The sequence below is a fragment of the Saimiri boliviensis genome, chromosome 1 (assembly GCF_048565385.1).
Source record: "Saimiri boliviensis isolate mSaiBol1 chromosome 1, mSaiBol1.pri, whole genome shotgun sequence".
NCBI classification, from domain to species: Eukaryota; Metazoa; Chordata; class Mammalia; order Primates; family Cebidae; genus Saimiri; species Saimiri boliviensis.
Window position 1 is genome coordinate 94,559,844 of NC_133449.1, and position 20,860 is coordinate 94,580,703.

Below are 20,860 nucleotides of genomic sequence, written 5' to 3' on the forward strand. Positions count from 1 at the left end.
ATGCACTTGAGAGACACTCATTTTAAATATAATTGGTATAATAAATACAATGGATATAAATTGAGTCTCCTAAAAACTATTACTTGATCAGTTGTTAGGTTGTTCAGGTTACTCTATATCTGAGGGGTACAAAACATAATATTGGTATGTATGTGGGCTTTATATGAATATCTAAATTAATAATGAAAAGTTCTTAATAATGTTGGTCAGATTTTAGAGATGACAGTGTGATTGTTGTGGAATGAAATGCTCTTTTTCCTCAGGCACTTTATACAGCAAAGGGTAGATTCTGGAAGTGAAAGAAGACAGGATGTGTGATTTATGGTTGTGGACTGTGAAGGCGGGCAGGACCTCTTTTCTACATGTAAACACTGATAAACTTTTCATCTTTGTCCCTAACTTTTGAGTAAGACGGATTTACTGGCATTCAGCAGGGGGCAGCAAAGGCAAAAAGAAGAAAGCTGCTGAGCTTCGGGTGCCCTGCAGGGGAAGGTGCAGACCAGAGGCGGATCTCCCGTCCCAGGCCTGCTACTGCTGTGCACGCTCTCAGCCCCTTCTCTCCTGCCAGCTTCCCCCTGCGGAAGTCCAGGGGCCACATTCCAAGGTTGTCACAGCTGCCACTGTGGAGTATCCCCTCCTTGCACACACACCATGTGCACGCTTTAAGTGTGTAACATTTTCTTCCAGAAGCTTTCAATGCTCTTTATCTGATTTTTACTTTTTTTCTCTATGCTTTTTGCCACAGTAGAGCTATACAGTCAATATTAGATAGTATTAGTCATCTTGTTCTCCAACTGATATCTCAGAGGTTTTTTTGTTTCCTTTCCAACGTGCTCCCCACTTCTCCCTGTATTGCTGCAAGCTCCTATATCCAGCCCTGGAAATACACCCTCAGAATTATCTCGAGTTCACCCGTTATTCTCTTTTCCCATTGTTACTGCTGGCGTTCAGACCATGCTCATTTTTGCCTGCATTTTTAACAGCCTCCGTGTGTGAGTGCAGTCCATCTTCCCTGCAACTATATGGAAATGATCTTTCTCAAATACAGACCAAGTCTTTTGCTTAAAATAGTGGGCATCTCATTGCCCAGGTAAAGTCCACAGTCTAGAAGTGTGCCTGGCCCCACCCTCTTCTGTGGCCTTGTCTTTTACACACACACACACACACACACACACACACACACACCCCCTATGAAGCACATGCCTACGTTCTACATTTCTACCTCAAAGGGTGGAGGATAAAGAGAACAAACAACCAGTGAGCCCTATATGTCAGGAACGTTGCAAAACATTTGAAAACATTTGTTGTTTTAACCCTCAAAAGAATTTGGTAATGACTGGTACCACTGTCCTCATTTTGCAGACAAGACACAGCAGTGCAGATCAGCCATGCCTCTGGACATCAGGCTGGCTAAGTCAGGCTGGTGCCCCCATGGGACCCTTTACCCTGCAATTACTGGAGTGTACTTCTCTACTCAATAAAATAGTTTTGATACCTTGCTTAAATATCTTCTCTTCACTAAGCCTTCCCTTTCCTCTGGCAAAACTAAGCACTTCTTCCCCCATGCACAGGTGTGTTGAACATGGCACGTACCATGTATCAGTTCACCCCTCAGCACCATGCTTCTCCCTCCCCTACCTCCTAGGAAGGCTCTTCTCTCTTAATACCAAGGAAAGAATGAATGAGTGATTCAGAGCTTCCAACTGGCCTTCCAGCAGAGCTGTGATATAAAGATTGGCAGCACGGAGTTTTTGTTTGAAATAGAAACCTTAAACAATAAGACAATATTGATGCAAAAAAAAAAAAAAGCTTAGAAATGACTTTTCCTAAATGTGTATGTTTTAAAGGATTAGATTCAGCTCATATGGTTAAGTAGATTGCTTCTTTTAGTTTTAGAGTGCTTGTGACCACATGCTAGACTCCACACTAAGAGAAACCAAGAGAAGGGAGAAGATGAAAAGCTTGAGCTCAGTAAACTTCTTCACCACGGCACTCCTTTCCCTTCATTTAAAGCAAGGGCTGGTTTCGCTTCCCTGAGTTCTGGATTAGCAAGGGGTTTGTCAAGAAGTTTGACTGTGGGGCTGGAATTAAGGATCATTTCTTTAGGAGTTCCAAAAGGGTTGCTCAGAACTTTAGAAAGCAGGCCTTAAATTATATTATGGTTTAGAATGCTGTATTTAAAACAAGAGACAGTAAAGGGACATCTTGCTTTATAGACAAAGGTTTGTGTCACACACACAAAAAATTACTTGATTTCTGTCACATAATATGGGTAGTGTTTATATTTAAGCTTGAGCTCCGATAGATTTTTTTTCCATTTCATCGAAAGACATTTCAGGACATGTCTCTAAAAAGCACGATGCCTCCTTTGAAATGTAACCACAGTAGCATCGTCGTCACTTCCCCACGTCAGCACTGATGCCTTCATGTGCTGGGTATCTGGTCAGTGCTCATATCTCTACACTCATCCAGTGAATGTTTTTGCTTTGCTTTTTTGTTTTGTTTTAATACTTAGGGAAAATCTCACTGGGCTATACACTCAAATTACTGTTCTAATGTCATGTGGGATAGTTCTCTGTGTGGTTCTGCTACCAGCTTTATATATGTAGTTAGGTTCATTTGTTTCATTTGACTTTTAGTTTTTTAGGGATTGCTTTTTAAAATTTAATTTGCTTTATAACTATGTAAAATATTTACATAGCTCAAAAGTAAAATAGTAAATCAATATTGATGCAAAAAAAATCTTTCACTCTATTCACTATAGAGTGAAACTGAGAAGAGAAAAACTGAGTTTAGACTTCTTTGACTATACCTCCCCCCTTTTACTGTATAGTCTGTTTTATTTGCATATTCTCTCTCTCTCTCTCTCTCTCGCTCTCTCTCACTCTCTCACTCTCCCCCTCTCGGTGTTCCCCCTTTTCACCCCCCCACTCTCCCCCTCTCCCTCTTCCCCCTTTCTACCCCACCTCATACTTTCTTTCCCTTCCTTCTTCCCACTGTCACTGTCTCTCTCTTTCTTCCTCCCTTCTTACCTGTCTTTTGGTGTGAGTGTTTGTGTTGTATTTTTTATTCTAATGATTACTTTAGTATTATTCACCTTCTAAATTCCTTTATGCTCTCTTTTTCTGGGAGGGTTTCTGTTGTCTGTTGCTTTCTCACTTGGAGCTGTGTTTGAAATTAGCCGGTAATGTCTTCATCACTCTTCCCCTGTGTTCCTCAGCATCTGCTTTGGAGAAATAGCCCTTTACTCCCAGCTGATACCCAGAAGGCAGTCAGCAAGCATCTCGTCTTTTTTATGTAATCTCCCATTCTCCCCTATTTTTTTGATGGTTATATTGTCTGTACTTTTTCAGAGCAACCAGCCTGTCACATGCTATTTGGTCTCTTAGTTCTGTGGACAAATATGTGTTGAATGCTCACCATCAAATATTCTGTTGATGTCTTTCCAGTCATTTTGGTTTTCTAAAGCAGTCCTCTGGTAGATATTTCACGATAGAAATATGGGAACACTGTCTCTGAGTTTGTGCTTGTTGATGACAATGACAGTTCATTGAGGGCCAGTTTGGCTGGATATAAAATCCTCTACTCATCTTATCTTTCAATGAGGAACTTAAATATGTTCTATCATGATAGAGTTGCAGTGAAAAATCTGATGGCAATCTGAATTTCTTTCCCTTGGAGTGACTTGATCTTTTTGCTTAGAGGCCCAAACAAGGCATACAGATTTCTTTTATGTCAAAGTTCTCCATGTTGGCACACATGGCAAATTGGAGCCTGCAAAGTCACCTCCCACTTCCCACTGTATGCCCACCCATTCCCTCTGCACCTGGCCCTGGCAACCCCCACTTCTACTTGCTGTTTCTATGAATTTGACTACTCTAGCAACCTCACAGAAGTGAAGTCATACAGTATTTGTCCTTCTGTGACTGGCTTATTTCTCTTACATAATGTCCTCAAGGATCATCCATGTTGCAGCATGGATGAATCTTCTTTCTTTTTAAGGCTGCATAATATTCCATTGTATATACTTACCACATTTTGTTTACTTATTCATTTGTTGATGATTAAGTTGCTACCACCTTAGGCTGTGGTGAATAGTGCTGTTGTGAACCAATCATTCTCTCTCTTTTTTGAGAGGAGACTGAGAGATTAAAAAACTACACCTTTACCTTCTTAGTCATCTCATATTGCTAGAACAGAATACTATAAACTGGGTAGCCTAAACAACAAACATGTATTTCTCAGTACTGGAGGCCACGATACAGGTTGTCTGCAGGTTTGGTGTCTGGGGATGGCCAGCTTCCTGATTCATAGATGGCCATCTTGTCTTCACATGGCAGAGACAGAAGCAAGCTCTCTCAGGATTCTTATAAGGGCACTACTCAGATCCCATTCATTAGGGCTGTACCTCATAACCTCATGTAATCCTAATTACCTCCCAAAGGCTATACTTCCTGATACCCTAGGGGGAATGGTTTCAACAGGAATTTTAGGGAGACACAAGCATTCTGTTTGTGACAGCCACCACCTTCTCAGATACCTTGGTTTTAGAACATTTTGTGTATTTAATTTTTTGAGAAGAAGTCTCACTCTGTCCCCCAGACTGGAGTGCAGTGGCACAATCTCAGTTCACTGCAACCTCTACCTCCAAGGTTCAAGCAATTCTCCTACCTCAGTCTACCAAGTAGGTGGGATTACAGGCACATGCCATCATGCTGGCTAATTTTAAAAATATTTTTAGTAGAGACAAGGTTTCACCATGTTGGCCAGGCTGGTCTCAAACTCCTGACCTTAAGTTATCTGTCCACCTCAACCTCCCACAGTGCTGGGATTACAGACGTGAGCCACTGTGCCTGCTGGCTTTGAAACATTTTAAGATAATTTATTTGAAAACACAGAATCCAGAAAGAAAAAAATAAATTCACACATACACTCTCTCTTTCAGATACATATTCTGCATGGCAAAACCTATAAACACATTCAAGAGAAATAGCAAACTAGGAAAAATATTTATAGTTTACAGAACAGAAAGAGGGCTGATTTCTCTAATATCTTAAGAATTCCTTGGGATATATAAAAGAAATATGAAAAGCCCAATAGAAAAATGAATATGAACACATTTTATAGAAAATGAAATTGCTGGCCAGATGCAGTGACTCACGCCTATAATCCCAGCACTTTGGGAGGTTCAGGCGAGAGGCTTATTTGAGATCAGGAGTTTGAGGCCAGCCTGGCCAACATGGTGAAACCCCATCTCTACTAAAAATACAAAAATTAGTCTAACATGATGGCATGCACCTGTAATTCCAGCTATGTGGGAGGCTGAAGTGCAAGAATCACTTGAACCCACGAGGCGGAGGTTACAGTAAGCCAAGATTGTGCCATTGCACCACTGCACTCCAGCCTGGATGGCAGAGCAAGACTATCTATAAATAAATAAATAAATAAATAAATAAATAAAGGAATCGCCTATCTAATAAATATGTGAAAAGGTGCTTTGTCTCTCATAGAGAGGTATGCACAATAAGAATATACAAATATGTTTTTCATTCATTAGATTATCAGAGATCGGAGACTTTGATAATACCATACTAGTAAATGATGGGGTAACTGGCACTTTCAGGTGTCACCTATAACAATTTAAATTGATACAGCCTCTTGGGAGGGCAATTCAAGAATATTTGTCAACATTACAACTTACAGTTCCATACCCAGAAGTGTATTTTACAGATCTGGTCACTGAAGTTTGAAATAGCAAATACAGAAAACTTTTTGCTTAAAAAAGTTTTGTTTATTGTTTGTTAAAAACCAACAAAACCTAGAGGCGGCCAGTGGGGCATGCTTAAATGTATTATGGCCCAGAGAGGAGGTGCAGCGCTGTGCAGCCAGGACGAGCGTCAAGGCCTTTAGGGCTTAACACATAGAATTAAGGTAGAATACGTTACGCAAAGTACGCAAGCCTGTATAACACGCTACCACTATTAAAATGGCGTAAAAGTATTTGTTCATCAATATGTAACATATCTCTGGAAGGCTACACTAGGAATTAATAGAACTGATTCCCTTTGGAGGGTATCTGCTGGCTGGGACAGGAATGAGAGGGCTCACTGTATCCCTTTTGAATGCCTCAAAATTTGAGCCATATTGAATATATTACTTAGGAATTTTGAATTTTGGAAAGGAAGTACAGAATTTTGAAAAGAAAAAAATACATGCATGTGGTTAAAAAAAAATGACAAGTCTCCTTTTCTTCCTTAGCACATCATTTTTCTCTCTAAAAGTCACCAGTGTTGCAATTTTTTGTGTATATCCTTCCCAAGAGTCTGGGCTTTTTTTTTTTTTTTTTTTTTTTTTTGAGACGGAGTTTTGCTCTTGTTACCCAGGCTGGAGTGCAATGGCGCGATCTCGGCTTACCGCAACCTCCGCCTCCTGGGTTCAGGCAATTCTGCCTCAGCGTCCTGAGTAGCTGGGATTGCAGGCACGCGCCACCATGCCCAGCTAATTTTTTGTATTTTTAGTAGAGACGGGGTTTCACCATGTTGACCAGGATGGTCTCGATCTATTGACCTTGTGATCCACCCGCCTCAGCCTCCCAAAATGCTGGGATTACAGGCTTGAGCCACCGCTCCTGGCCCTTTTTTTTTTCTTTTTTGGTAAATTTTGCTGTGTGTGCTCTCCCTCTTTTCTTGCCACTCCCTCGCTGCCTCCCTTCCCCATTCCCATGATTGAAATTGACCACCTTTCCTGCTTTGTGTATGTTCACTGCAGGCTTCCTTCTGAATCAAGGTTTCCAGGTTTGTTTCACCAAACACGTGCAGGGACAGTAACAGGTGCAGGGTGGGAGGAAGATTATATTTTGGAAGGTTAAGTTAATCGGGTTTCTTAATTAAAGGTTTTCTTAGCGCCTTCAATATATACTAATACTTATTGTGAGTCCCTAAGAGGGTATATATTACTGTATTTTATTAACTTTTTGTGAATCCTCAAAAAGGAATATATGTATGTATGGGTGTGTGTGTGTGTGTGTGTGTGTATATATATATATATATATATATATATATATATATATAAATGCATCATTTTATGCATGATATAGTTGTATATTTTATATCTATATGACTAAGTGCATTTCAGTTTATATATTTTATATAACAGCATTTGTGTATATAGATACATATACATGCACACCTGTTTACAAACTTATTCAATTAGGACACATTGCCTTTTTAACAAGGAGAATGCCACAGCCCTCTTGTTCCACCCAATATATTTGGGAAAGATGTTTCTGTTTAGACAATATCTTACATGGTTTTTTTAATAAGTGAAAAAAAGGGCGGTATGAATATAGTTAAAATGATAACATTCATGCCAATTTGTGTTTAGAATTTGGCTGTACTTACAAGAATGATACTTATGTCTCATATATTCGTGTTATATTCTCCATGTTACAGGGCATTATATATGAATCTTAGTGGTCTGGCTGTTCTCTGCACCTTGGTAGCTGACTGTCAGCAACAGTGTTTGCCAGTTTCCCTTCCCCAGGTCTGTGGTTGATTGTATAGTCTAGTCAGGGTGACCCACTGCCTTTTAGTCCCATCCCATCCCTTGAATTAAAGAACCAGCCGTAGCTGGAGAGGGAAGCTCAGGAAGGGGAGAGGCAGCCTGTTCGTGCTGTCCTTGCCCCTGGCTCAGGAGTCTTCATCGTCCCTGTGTGCCCGTTTATCTCCCATTGGCTCCAGGGTTTATGTGGTGTGTATCCTGCTGGGGTATTTGCAGACTCATTTGGTTGTGGTTGTCATCTTTCTCAAAAAGCTCTAACTATAACGATGAAAAATGTTCTAGTGTGAGCCCACATTTGACCTACCTAGTTTTTACAAACTTGAAAGAAAATATTTTTCTGAGTTGCAGTAAATGACTCCATTGTATTCCTTATCCAGGCCTCACCACTTGATGCGTTTTTGTATCACATTTGGCCTAGGATCTGGTGTAGCCACCTAAGGCGCCATATCTGAGGAACTGGCTCTTGTCACGTGAGGGCATGGGTGCGGCCATCGTGTGGTTGTTCCAGCTGCTTGTGGGAAGTCTCCTTTTAAAACCTGATTTTCTTCAGCTCTTTTATTAGAAAAGGATGTATCCCTCTCCCTCCATTACTCACAGTGGTGCGACAGAATCAAGCAGACAGACCTGGAAGATGATGGAAAGAGTTAAAGCCTGGCATTTGTTAGAAGTGCTAAAAGAGAGAGACAACATTTATTGTGTGCTTTACTGCATGCCAGGTACTGTTGTGACGGCCACACCCAACTGTACTCTCTTAGTCCTCACCCCAGCTCTGAGGTTGCACGGCTCTGCTCCCTGTATAAAGATGAAGATGCAGCATGGAGAGACAGAATAACCCACCCAAGGCCACACAGCTAATGACGGGAAGAGCCTGCACTCAGACCCACATTCTGATTTCAGAGCATTTCACCTCAGTCTGTACCAGCACAGATCACCAAAGAAATGAGAAGCCTTTGGCTACTACCAAAATTCAGTAAAGGAAAAACATCTACCTGGATAATTTTTTTTTTAATTGTAGTAGAACACACATAACATAAATGTTACAGTTTTAGCTATTTTTGAGTGTGTAGTTCTGTGGCATTGAGTGTATTCGCAATGCTGTGCAGCCATCAGCACCATCCATCTCCAGACCTTTTCATCTTCCCAGGCAGAAATGCTTTACTATTGAACTCCCCACCTCCCCACCCTACACCCCTCACCAGCCCTTGGCAGCCCCCATGGCAGCCCCCATTCTGCTTTCTGTCTGTGACTGCATTAGGGACCTCGTATCAGGGGAATAATACAGTATTTATCTTGTGACTGGCTGACTGCACTGAGCGCGGTGTCCTCCGGGTTCATCTGTGTTGCAACATGTGTTGGAATTTCCTTCCTTTTCAAGGCTGAGTCACATTCCATTAGTTAGGAAGGTTGTGTATTTTGTTAGGCAGTGCATAGTAAGGCAGAGCCGTGAAAGAAGCTGCCCTTTGAATTTAGTGCTTGGAAGAACTGTTCTCTCCAGAAGCGCTTGTATGATATTTAACTTAGACAATGCAGCCTTGGAAACAGGTTTAGAAATCTTTAGATTAGAATCTTCTGTCAATTCCCCAAATCACAAGTGTAAGAAATCTCAGTTCAGAAATATAATACTAATAATAAGGATTTTGACTTCAGTTTCAACTTGCTTCCGGAATCCATGCAGCCTCTTAAGCCTGGGGGAGGCATTTGGCCTGCAGCCTCTGTACAGCATAGAGTAGCTCCTTAGAGGGCTGCTCTGCTGACTTACTGTCTTCACTTGGGAAATTGTACCACTGCATTACACTGAAGGATGAGCTGGTAATGAAAATAGAGACTTGGACTTTCCACTGTTGAGTTAGCTCTGGAGATAAACCGACTTTCTTGTTCTCTGTCCTTCATATGTACTCGTCCATCTCATCTTTTCCCTGACACCCTACCTGGCTCCAGGTTTCATGGCTCGGGATCACCTGAGCAGAGAGCAGGAGGAGGCATCGATCATAGTAGTCAGTTTGGAAGTGAGACTGTCGCCTTCAGAGAACCAAGACTTGACCGTGCTTGGTAAAGTTTCTGATCAGGCATTTGTAGGTGAAATCCGACGGTGTTCTCTGTATCATCCCAGGCTTCAGCATCTGTGATGCTTACATCCGGAATGAAAAACTTCTTTGGATTCTCCTTCCAAGTGTGCAAGTAGGATTCCCAGACTAGAGTATAGAAAATAACCCCTTATTCTTGGAGATCCGGAGTGCCCACAAAAGTAATTTCCATTTCCCTGCAGATAGGGGAAGAGTGGATGACATTTAGATCCTACCGCCTTAAGGAATAAATTGCCGTTCAGTTGTTTTCTCCTCACCAAGCCTGGGTGTGATTGAGAATTTTTCCACTGCAGCTGATGGGTCCTTTGCATCCCTTCTGCTAAGTGACTGGCCTCCAGTGTTTCTACTTTCAGAAATGGAACTGGTATTCCCAGGCAACGGAACTTTTGCCCCTTTTCCTTTTGCTTATTGTTAGGTGTTATAATTGGGTCAGTCTTTAGGTCAGAAATGGCTGGTTTCAGGGAAGAAAATAAAGACAGATGGTAAAGAGAAAACTGAGAGGTTTAAGTAGCTTGCTTTGTTTTTACGTCTCTAAGGGGATTTCTACTGGAAGTAGGTGAGGAATGGTTGCTATGCTTCTGAGAGGCTTTTAAAACTACTGGGTAGTGAAAGTGTTTTTTTGTTGTTGGTTTTTTTGTTTGTTTGTTTGTTTTTTGTTTTTCTCTACCCTATCTTGTGGTGCTGAGTGAAAGCCCTTTGAACGGTAATTTGAGAGAACAGGATTGATAGCGTTTCAGCACTGAGGCTCCACTTCCCTTGTTCCTTCAGTGGGTGACACACCAACTGCCTGCTGTGTACCTGGAAGAATCAGTGCGTGGAAAGATTTGGGCTCCAGAATCGGAAATGTCTGGTTTTAATGGTCCTACCAATTCTGATTTTAGTAAGTTGGGGCTAAAAACTTAACATCTCTGGGCAGAATTTTTGTTCCTGTAAGATGGGGATAGTGAGTGACAATGGAAGTGGAGTTTCATACATATGGATCTGAGAGTTGATCACTGAGCACTGACTGAAAGGCAGATGCTAAGCTAGTCGTGGGAGACACTAGGTGAGTGTTGTGTGTGCTGTGCCTTCACAAAATGTGTGGCTGTCAAAAGGAAGGACAGGTTGGAAGGGGGAGGTGTCTAAGTCAGAGAGGGTAATTAAAACACAGTCTTTACTCATGAGACAATTAGAGCCCGGGCTATGGTGGTGGCATCTATGGGAACGGAGTGAAGAAACATGTCCAGGAGCCATTTCATACGGACGAGGGACAGGACTCGGACACCAGCCGTGCTGGACGGTGAGGGGGCTGGCGTGGGACCCACATAGCAGGTTCCTAACGTGCGTTTTGCTATTGCCGGATGTAACAAGAACAAAGTGGTCATGGAAACATGGGTCGTAGTGGAGTAAACAAGATAAACTGGCACCTTTATTGCAGGAGCGTCGGATGCTGGTTGTTAGAGTGGGTTGGGCATCACCAGCAGGAGATGGAACACGCAGCATTTCTGCATCTCTGGCTAAGAAAGCCTGGGTGTTTATGTTTCGTTATGAAATGGGTCGGCCCTGTGCTCTGAGCGAGTCTCTGAGAGGTGCTATTGTGAGTTCAACTCCAGAAGAGTGGAAGAAGGCCAGGCAGCTCCTAGACTGCCAGAAACATCAGGGTTGTTGATATCCAACTCAGCAACACAAGTACAGGGACTCATTGAAGTCCTGTGAGTTAATGAGGAGGACACTCAGAGACCGAGGCGTGCATTTGGAAAGTACTAGGGAATTATGAAAATAAATCTATAAAGAGACAGATACATGTAATTTCATATATGTCTTGTTTTTTCCTTAACTTGTAATTTTACATTTGTCTTGTAATGAACATTTAGCTTGGGTTAGACAAATTTAACCCTGCCATGATAGTTTCAGGATTTGCTAAGAGGTTACACCTGTCTTTCCTTGCAGGTAATGTACAGAAGGATTCTGCAGCAGGCGGGATTTATACAGTTTGCACAGCTTCAGTTCCTGGAAGCTAAAGAGCTCTTCAGGTAATTTGAGGTGCTGGTAGCAAGACTGCCACCACAGTGTCCCTCTGTGGCCAGAACCTGCGTTTCCGGTGTGACGTTGCAGCGGGATGTGTTGCGTCGTTAGATTGTGCTTCAGGTGGACGTGTTGGGGGTTGTGTGTGACAGCAGATCCCCCCCAATGCTGGTTCATCATTGTCACCCCTCACCCAGATGTCTCAGATGGAGCAGAGGAAGGGCACAGACACTAGGCCCATGTAAGCATCAAGATTGTTTTGCCAGGAGAAAATGCTAAAGAGTGGATCTGCTAACATGCAGAGGACTCCTGGGAAAGCACTGTGGTTCACTCTTTATCTCCAGAGATTTTTACCAGAGGCTGTGAGCTTAGGGAAAAAATAACAGAACTTCTGGGAGACCTACGGAACTTTCCTTCATCCTCTAAAGACCTTCTCAGTGTTCTATTCCTGGTCAGCTCTTAGAAAGTTGAGTTTCTCTTTTTGTTTGTTTGTTTGTTTGGTTGGTTGAGACGGAGTTTCACTCTTGTTACCCAGGCTGGAGTGCAATGGCGCGATCTTGGCTCACCACAACCTCTGCCTCCTGGGTTTAGGCAATTCTCCTGCCTCAGCCTCCTGAGTAGCTGGGATTACAGGCACGTGCCACCATGCCCAGCTAATTTTTGTATTTTTAGTAGAGACGGGGTTTTACCGTGTTGACCAGGATGGTCTCGATCTCTTGACCTCGTGATCCACCCACCTCGGCCTCCCAAAGTGCTGGGATTACAGGCGTGAGCCACTGCGCCCAGCTAGAAAATTGAGTTTCTCTTAAGGAGGTCCCTTCTGGCACTGTGATTACTCCTGTGCTTGTCGGACGTGCTTGTGGGCTGTCGAGTGCGTTCTCCCCTTTCCCCCGCTTGCCACGCCTGCCCTATAGGCACGCCTCGCTGCCACGCTGAGGCTGCTGTCACCCCACAGCTGAGAGCTCAGTGAGGCAGGAGTTAGCTCTCCCAGGTCTTGCTCAGCACTCTTGGCAGAAGATTAAGTTAGACCTGCTATGAGAGTCTTGAAATATGCTACTCAGGTGCTGCCTTTAGAGTAAGTTCTCAGAATGTCTCTCCAGAATAGATTCTGCACAGTTTACAGCTATCTAAGAAATAGCATGTATAGGAAGCCCACAAATAGATATTTTCATCTAAGTAGTGACTTGAGCAGAATGCCTCCCCTGCCTGTTCTGTAGGAGGTCTGCCCACGACCAGCCATGTCCTTACATCCACTCTGGCTCTCATCTTGCACTCTGTTACAAAATCGGGTGTAGACAATGGATTTCTGAGTAAAGAAGGAATCATTCCTTGAATAATGAGGCCCCATATCACTTTTTCTTATGCAACTCTTATGTGCTGTTCTCTGTTCTTGGAAAGACCCGTAGCTTTGGGGTTTAAGTTGATTTTTTGCCCCTTTAGACCTACGCTCTTTTCTGCTGTATCTTGTGTTACCCTGCAGTGTTGAAGACCTCCTCACTGGGGGTCATGGGTGTACCCCAAGGTGTCTTCTTTCTCTCATGAGTTAATCTGAAGCATTAGGTGATTGTCCACAGATGGATTCCTAGAAGTACCCTAGATTTTGTAAGAGAATAGATATGGGGCCTGTTTGTTAATAGGACGATGATCCTCTACTTCTGCACCTCACTCTCTTAATGGCTTAACTTTAAATTTCTGTTCGGTTTTGGTCAAAGTGTGACTGAGAGAACTGATTTCTTTTTTTTTTTTTTTTTTTTTTTTTCCACTTTGAAGCAGCATCTCATTCTGTCACCCAGTGGTACAGTCATAGCTCACTGCAGCATTGACCTCCTGGGCTCAGTGATCTTCCTGCCTCAGCCCCCTGAGTAGCTAGGACTTCAGGTATATGCCACCACTGCTGGCTAATTGTTTTATTTTTTGTAGAGACGGACTCTTACTATGTGGCCTAGGCTGGTCTCAAACTCCTGGCCTCAAGTCATCCTTTTGCCATAGCCTCCCAAAGTGCTGGGATCACAGCCATGTGCCACTACGTCCAGCCTGAGAATTGATATTTGAAGAAGATAATCCTAAGACAAAGATGATTCCACTTCCTTTTCTGTGCACAGGAAATATTGCTAATAAATCATGATTTTTTTGTCCTTGTCGAACTGGGACCCGTCCTCAGACTCCTTCCCCGTGTCATACTGGAGGCCACAGTTGCCAACTAGTCATGGTTGGTAACTAAGAGAACACTGATCGTTCATAACCTGGAGACGTGGACTATGTGTCTCTTCCCTTAGACAATCTGCAGCCTGTCCCTGTATCAGCTCTTCTTTCATTCAGCAAATGTGGCCTGAGCGTCAGAGCAAGGGACGGAAGGGTGACCCAGTGCCTGCTTCTCTGGCATGCCCATTCTAGCGTGGAAACTGGATGTGTGCCTTTCCTGCAGCACAGGTCCCACTCTGCTGTGGGAGAGTTGCACTCACATCAGCCAGTGGAGGAATCCTCACTGGGTTCATCCTGGATCTTAAATGATGAGCAGAAATTTCTCAAATCAAGAATTGTACTTTAATTCTCAGCTGTGGCACTGTGGACGTTTTGAGCCAGATAGATCTTTGAGCAGAGGGTACTGTCCTGTGCATTGCAGGGGTTCAGTGCATCAGCCCTGGCCTCTACCTACTAAATGCCATAGCACGCCCACACCCCAGTCATGGTAAAATTATCTCCAGGCATTGCCACATGTTCCCCAGGAAGCAAAATTGCTTCCTACCAAGAACCACTGCTACAGGCAAGAGAACAGCAACAGCAAAGGCTGAGAGGCATGAAATTTACAAACTGGCAAAATAAGTAGGTCTAGTAGAAGTGTTGGGGTGTGGGGGGGATGCTGGAGGCTGAAGTTGTAGGGTAGCTTGAGATCAGTTTGGAAGAGCCTTGAATGCCATACTAAGAGGTTTGAAATTTATCCTGTGGGTTGTACAAGCCATGGGAAGTCAGGAGAGGCTGAGTGGAGTGGAAGGAAAGGCAGCCTGGTTTCCTGCTGGGGAGGAGGACCAGGAGCGTGGCACCCCTGCAGACTTTGGGAGGGTGCTGAGGGCTTGCTGCCCAGGCAATGCCAATGCTATTGCTGATCTTTTCCATTTATAGGTGAGGAGATGGAGGCTGGGGAAGTTAACCTACTTATACTCAAGGTCACGCAGGTTATAAGTAACAAAGCTGTACTTGAGACCCAGGTTCCTGAACTCAAGAAGCGAAAACCAGTAGAGGAGGACAGTGATCAGAGCTTGGGTGAAGGAGGATGCACTGAACATCGCAGACAGCGTGGATCCTGGGCCCTTCCTCCCCGTTTCATGTGTCTGGGGTGGGGTGGCCCCTGCTTCTGTTTCCTCGGGAGGTTTTCCGCAGCTGGGCTAGGTTTGAGATCCACAGCTCCCGCTCTGATTGTAGCCAAGATGAGCAGCTTCCAGGGAGGAGATGGGAAAGGAACTGTTTGTTGCATCTGAATGTTACACTCTGAAGTTCTACGACAGTCCCCACAGAAATGGCCACATGAATACTTCTGTGTCTTCTGTTGTGAGATATTGGTGAGGAAGTTGTAAGTTAATGTTTCTGTAAAGTCCCTTCTTTCAGGACCATTCAACAAATCTGCTTGTAATTTAGTGCCAGGAAAATGCTGGTTTCCGCAGAGCTGCGATGCTGCCTTTGCAGACGCTGATGGTGTATTATCCTAGGTGTTGCTTTTTCTGCCTTGGTTTCCAGGCTCAGCTGGCTATTCACTTCATCATACGCATTTTGATGTTCCACTCTCACACCAGTTGCGTACATGTCTTTTACCTTCGTCCCCTGTTCTTTTTGGGAGCCAGGTGTCAACACCCAGTTGGATGGTCTTTGCTGCGCTTGCAGATTAGAACGGTTGCTCCGACATGCTTACCCTGTCCCCAGCTCCCCAGCCCCCTGTGAACGTGTGCCACTGTGCACTCCCCTCCAGTGCTGTTTTGTGTGCCTATGTGTACTCTTCTCTCTTTTTGCTTCATTTAGTTTGACACTGTAATTGCAGAAGCGGCCAGCTTGATGTCCGGGAGCTGATCTCTCTCTACCCCTTCCTGTTGCCCACCTCCTCCTCCTTCACCCGGTCCCACCCTCCTCTTCATGAGTACGCAGACCTGAACCAGCTGACCCAGGGGGACCAGGAGAAGATGGCCAAGTGCAAACGCTTCCTCATGAGCTACCTGAACGAGGTCCGCAGCACAGAGGTAGCAAACGGCTACAAGGAGGACATCGACACAGCCTTGCTCAAACTGTACGCGGAGGCCGACCACGACAGCCTGCTGGACCTCCTTGTCACCGAGAACTTTTGTCTTCTGACGGACAGTGCCGCCTGGCTAGAGAAGCACAAAAAGTGAGTGCTCTCCTCCCGATACAACCAGGGCTTCTACACCCTTACCGAGGCCCTTTGCTGGGGAAATCCTCATAAAGCTGACTAAGCCAGTGTGATGTTTGCGTTCCCCAGGACCTATAGGTGACTGCCATGAAATCGTAGGGACAGCAGATGCACGTGCTCCTTAGGTGCCCTCACTGTCACCACCGTCTGCAGACCACTTGAAGGGGTGTTAGAGGGCATTTGTTCTCATACCCATTCTTGAATGATTTGGAGTACAGTTTGGAACTAGTAACGGGCTTTTGAGTCAATGAAGTTATTTTTCAATTTCCTCTCTAGTCAACCTTGGATTCACTTGTAGAAGATGCCACATGTTTATTGGCAAAATTTACAGTGCACTTTAGTTACTGACAACTGAATTGAATAAATGTGTAGATAAATAGATTCAAAGGGAGGCTTCTTGATCTTGCTGATCTTGTTGATTGTAGGAATTTAAACTCCACTTTCCTTGGCTGGACATGGGGGTTCACACCTGTGATCCCAGCATTTTGGGAAGCTGAGGTGGGCAGATTGCTTGAGCCCAGGAGTTTAAGGCCAGTTTGGGCATCATAGTAAGATCTCATCTCTACTAAAAATTTAAAAAAATTAGCAGGGCGTGGTGGTGTGCACCTGTGGTCCCAGCTACTTGGAAGGCTGAAGCATGATTGCTTCAGCCCAGAGGTTGAAGCTGCAGTGACCAATGATTACACGATTGCATTCCAGCCTGGGGACAGGGCTAGACCCCGTCTCAAAGAAACAAAAAACAAAAAACTCTTCCTTCCTTACATGTATGAGTTAGTAGATGGCCTTATGTACCCCATGGGCTATTAATGCATAGTGCCTGGCTTGGTTAGGGCCAGCCGCTTCCCCATTCTGGGCAGCTAATACATAGCCCAACCATTCTAGGCCTCCGTTTTCTTATCTTTAAAAATGAGAGGGGTTGGATCCCTCAACTTCGTTTACAGAGTAAGAGTTTGTTTTGCTCTGTGATTTTTGTGAAGGATTCAACATGACAAAAGTGTGGATGAACTCCCACAGAGACCCTGGGGTCACTGTGCTGGGTCTCATTTAGGTGCCTAAGATGTCAGAGCCTTCCACATGGGTACTGGCTTTTCCAGCAGTTTCCATCAGCTATTTGGATATGCTATGGAATCAATGTTAGTTTCTTCAGGAGCCAGAAAGCACACCACCACCTCATGGTAGTGACGAGGGATGGTGGGATCTGTAGAGTCAGCCTGACTTTCCAGAAGGTTAAAGAAAACAGAAGGATTCAAGCAGATACCTCAATATCTTTAGAGTGTGCTCTTAGAGGGAAGAAGCCTGACCTCTCTCTGGTCCGTTTACTCCAGTTTCCTGCTGGGAGGAGGACCAGGAGCGTGGCACCCCTGCAGACTTTAGGAGGGTGCCAAGGGCTTGCTGCCCAGGCAATGCCAATGCTATTGCTGATCTTTTCCATTTATAGGTGAGGAGATGGAGGCTGGGGAAGTTAACCTACTTATACTCAATGTCACGCAGGTTATAAGTAACAAAGCTGGACTTGAAACCCAGGTTCCTGAACTCTAGGCACTCCCCTGGATGCTCCGTGACTCTGGTCTCTGAGGGCCGGACACTGGCACTTCCTGCTGTTCTTCATGTTGGGACCCCCTGCCCTCCTTCTCAGTCACTGGTTAGGAAGCGTACTTTCTGCATATTCTTCTAGTACCTCATGTAGGTTAATAGTGGTAGATGAAAGACATATGAAATTATATTAATATTTGAAACAAATTGTAAAGCAATTCCAGATGTGATTTTTCCGTAGCTTATTTTTTCAGCTCATCTTAGATTGGAATCAGATTCTTTTTTGAAGTTGATAGAGCATACATTTTTAGTACCATAAGTAAATAAACAGAAATGAGAATCCTTTGGTTATTTGTTGTTGTTGAACTGTACATATGTGTGTGTGTGTGTGTGTGTGTGTGTGTATATATATACACACACACGTACACATACGCATGCACACACACACGTATATTTTTTGAGACAGGGTCTCTGTCACCTATGCTGGAGTGCAGTGGCACAATCAGGGCTCACTGCAGCCCCAATTTTCTGGGCTCAAGTGATCCTTTCACCTCAGCACCCCCAAGTAGCTGGAACTACAGATGTGTACCCCACACCTGGTTACTTTTTTTTGAATTTTTAAATAGAGACGAGATCTCACGATGTTGTTACTCAGGCTGGTCTTGAACTCCTGGGCTCAAGCCATCCAGATACCCACCTTGGCCTTCCAAAGTGTTGGGATTACAGGCATGAGCCATTGTGCCCAGGCTGAACTCAAGTTGACTAGAATATCTGAGTGTGTCACTGTGCAGAGGTCGCCTCCAGGAGCTGATGGGGAGAGGCTGTACTTACCACATTGTTCTGTTTCAGGTATTTTGCACTTGGACTGCTCTATCGTTATAATAACCAAGACGCTGCTGCGGTTCAGGTGAGTCTAGAAGCATTTCCAAGTGATTTTAAAATCAGTACCATGTAAGTAATACTTAGTGTTACTTAAAAAAAAAAATTCACAAGTTGATAGAGACCACTTTTGCCTGATGTATACCCTTTTATACAGAGCAAAAATGATTCTGTTTTAGAGAGTGAATTCCTTGAGAAATGTTGGCCAAGGAGTTTTCTTCTCATTATCTTTCCATCTCTTTAAAGAACATTATCAATACTGAGTTTTTGAAAACTTAAGAAATGAAAATATGATATCCCACAGAGCCACAGGTCATAATATAGCACTGCCTTTCAGGGTTTAAGCTGCCTTTTCCATCTAAACAGAAAATGTAGGCAGTGAATGACAGTTGGATTTATCATTTCTACTGTTAGTGACGATCACTGTTGCCAGTGAGCTGGGTAAGTTACTATCCTTGTGTCACCTGTGACAAAACCAAAGCTGATGCAGGCCAGTCACTTGCACAAAGCCACCTGTCTGGTAGAGCTGGGATCTGAACCAGCGCTCCATTGGCCTGGCAGGGGTCCTGCACCCCAATTGAAATCTCATCGATTTGTTAGCACTCTCAGATCTTGTATCTTATATCTTGCTACTGATCTTGAGAAAAACCTCATCTCACATTCTCAGGAGACTTTTTCCCCTTCGTTATTAATTATGCACTTGTATTATACCATGTCATTTCATGATGTGCCTTTTTGCTTTTTATTGTGAGGGGCCAAGAGCATCAGCCATATTCACCAAGCTAAAGTGAACCTTATGACTCTGGCAAGACTGAACACGTACTTGGTGTTTGATTGCTTTGAGAGACTATTGTGGTAACCTGATTGCAGAGCAGAACAAACAAAAAAAAAAAGGATGGGGGGAATTCCCATGAACATGTACCCAATGTCCAAGAATAGATATTTGGGTGTCAGTGATAAAATTTTCATTTTCAAAAACCTGGTGTTCCCAAAATTACAGCTTTATATAAGTAGAGTAATAACCTTAGCAGAGCTGTAGAGAGATAGACTTGCAAACCTGAAGTGATATGGAATAAATCTCTATATGTGCTAGGATTTTATCTAAAATGGCACATTTCAAGGTATGTGTGATTATTTGGTTTGGGGGGGGTTTCTGTGTTGAAGAAACTAGTATCATAAAATGTGTTCGTATGCTGACATCAGAATTCCAGAATTCATATGCCACCCCTGTCTCTGGGCTCCTTCCTGGTGCTGTGGCTTGGAGGGGTGGTGTGTTGTGCAGGAAGGTGAGGCACGCCGTGCAGGTCGTGCAGAAGGAACCCACGCAACCGCCATTCTTTCCACCCCCACATGATGCTGCCTCATCCCATGGTCCTGAAAGTCAGCTTCACCTAACACGGTAGAGAAGTTTCTGGCTGAAAGAGCAAAAGGCTTTTATCACTGGAGTCTATCCTGAGCCCCTTGCACAAAAGGCAGTGAGAACGTGGGGGACAGAGTCACCAAAGCTTTTCTAAATGCACAGATCTGCCTGTCGCATTCCAAAGGGGACTTCAAAATCAGGAATCTCTGTGACGGAGAACCTGGCTGATGCTGGTAGGTGAATCTCTTCTATGTCAGGATGTCATCAGCAACCGTTTTGTTTATTTCATGAAGAAACATTCTTAATATATTCACCTCCCTGCATAATTTCTGTTTACCCTGTTATTGTTAAAAAAAGAAAGAGAAAAGAAGCTGGGGCTTAATTTTTTTCATTTCTTAGACTGCATATTTTTACATTTCTTTATTTCTCCAAAAAAACTAAAATTGATTTAAACATTTACAGTTTTTCCAACTACTTTAAAAGGTATTAAAAAGCCAGATTAGTAAACATATGCCCTGTCTCGGCTAATTCTGAGATAAGTACCGTTAATGATTTTTTTCTCTTTTCCATTCCTTTCTAGTTGTGGGTGAACATTGTGAATGGCGATGTCCAGGACTCCACACGCTCAGACCTGTATGAATACATCGTGGATTTTCTTACCTACTGCTTAGACAAGGAGCTAGTGTGGGCCTATGCTGATTGGGTCCTGCAGAAAAGTGAAGAGGTTTGTGCTTCACAAAAAGGCATTATCTTTGCTAGGGGCAAGTGGTAAAAATAGGTCCAAAAAACTTTGATTTTAGGAGGGGAAAAGAAGGCTACATTTCAACCTCCTCCTCTTTTTCTTTGTGCCCCTTTTAATACTTCCCTTGAGTTCTCTGGATCCAGCTCTGGGGCAGTTCTGCGTCTTGCTGCTGAAACACTGCATTGAGAATCCTTTGCTGGGGCAAGCCGCTTTTATAGAAAAGCAAGACGCATAGCCAGCTTGCATTTTTAGTGTCTTCTTATGAACTTGTGTCTGTGCATTCT

At 43.7% G+C, this 20,860-nt stretch overlaps 1 protein-coding gene across 8 annotated transcripts in view; it reads left to right on the forward strand.

Moving 5' to 3' along the window:
* TGFBRAP1 (transforming growth factor beta receptor associated protein 1) overlaps positions 1 to 20,860 on the forward strand; it is a 70,863-nt gene that overhangs the window by 38,547 nt on the left and 11,456 nt on the right. For all 8 annotated transcript variants that reach the window (XM_074400441.1, XM_074400451.1, XM_074400461.1 and 5 more), the window contains 4 exons: positions 11,574 to 11,656; positions 15,679 to 16,020; positions 18,445 to 18,502; positions 20,415 to 20,558. In XM_074400441.1, the coding sequence (XP_074256542.1) occupies positions 11,574 to 11,656; positions 15,679 to 16,020; positions 18,445 to 18,502; positions 20,415 to 20,558 (627 nt within the window). The remainder of the gene's footprint in view (positions 1 to 11,573; positions 11,657 to 15,678; positions 16,021 to 18,444; positions 18,503 to 20,414; positions 20,559 to 20,860) is intronic.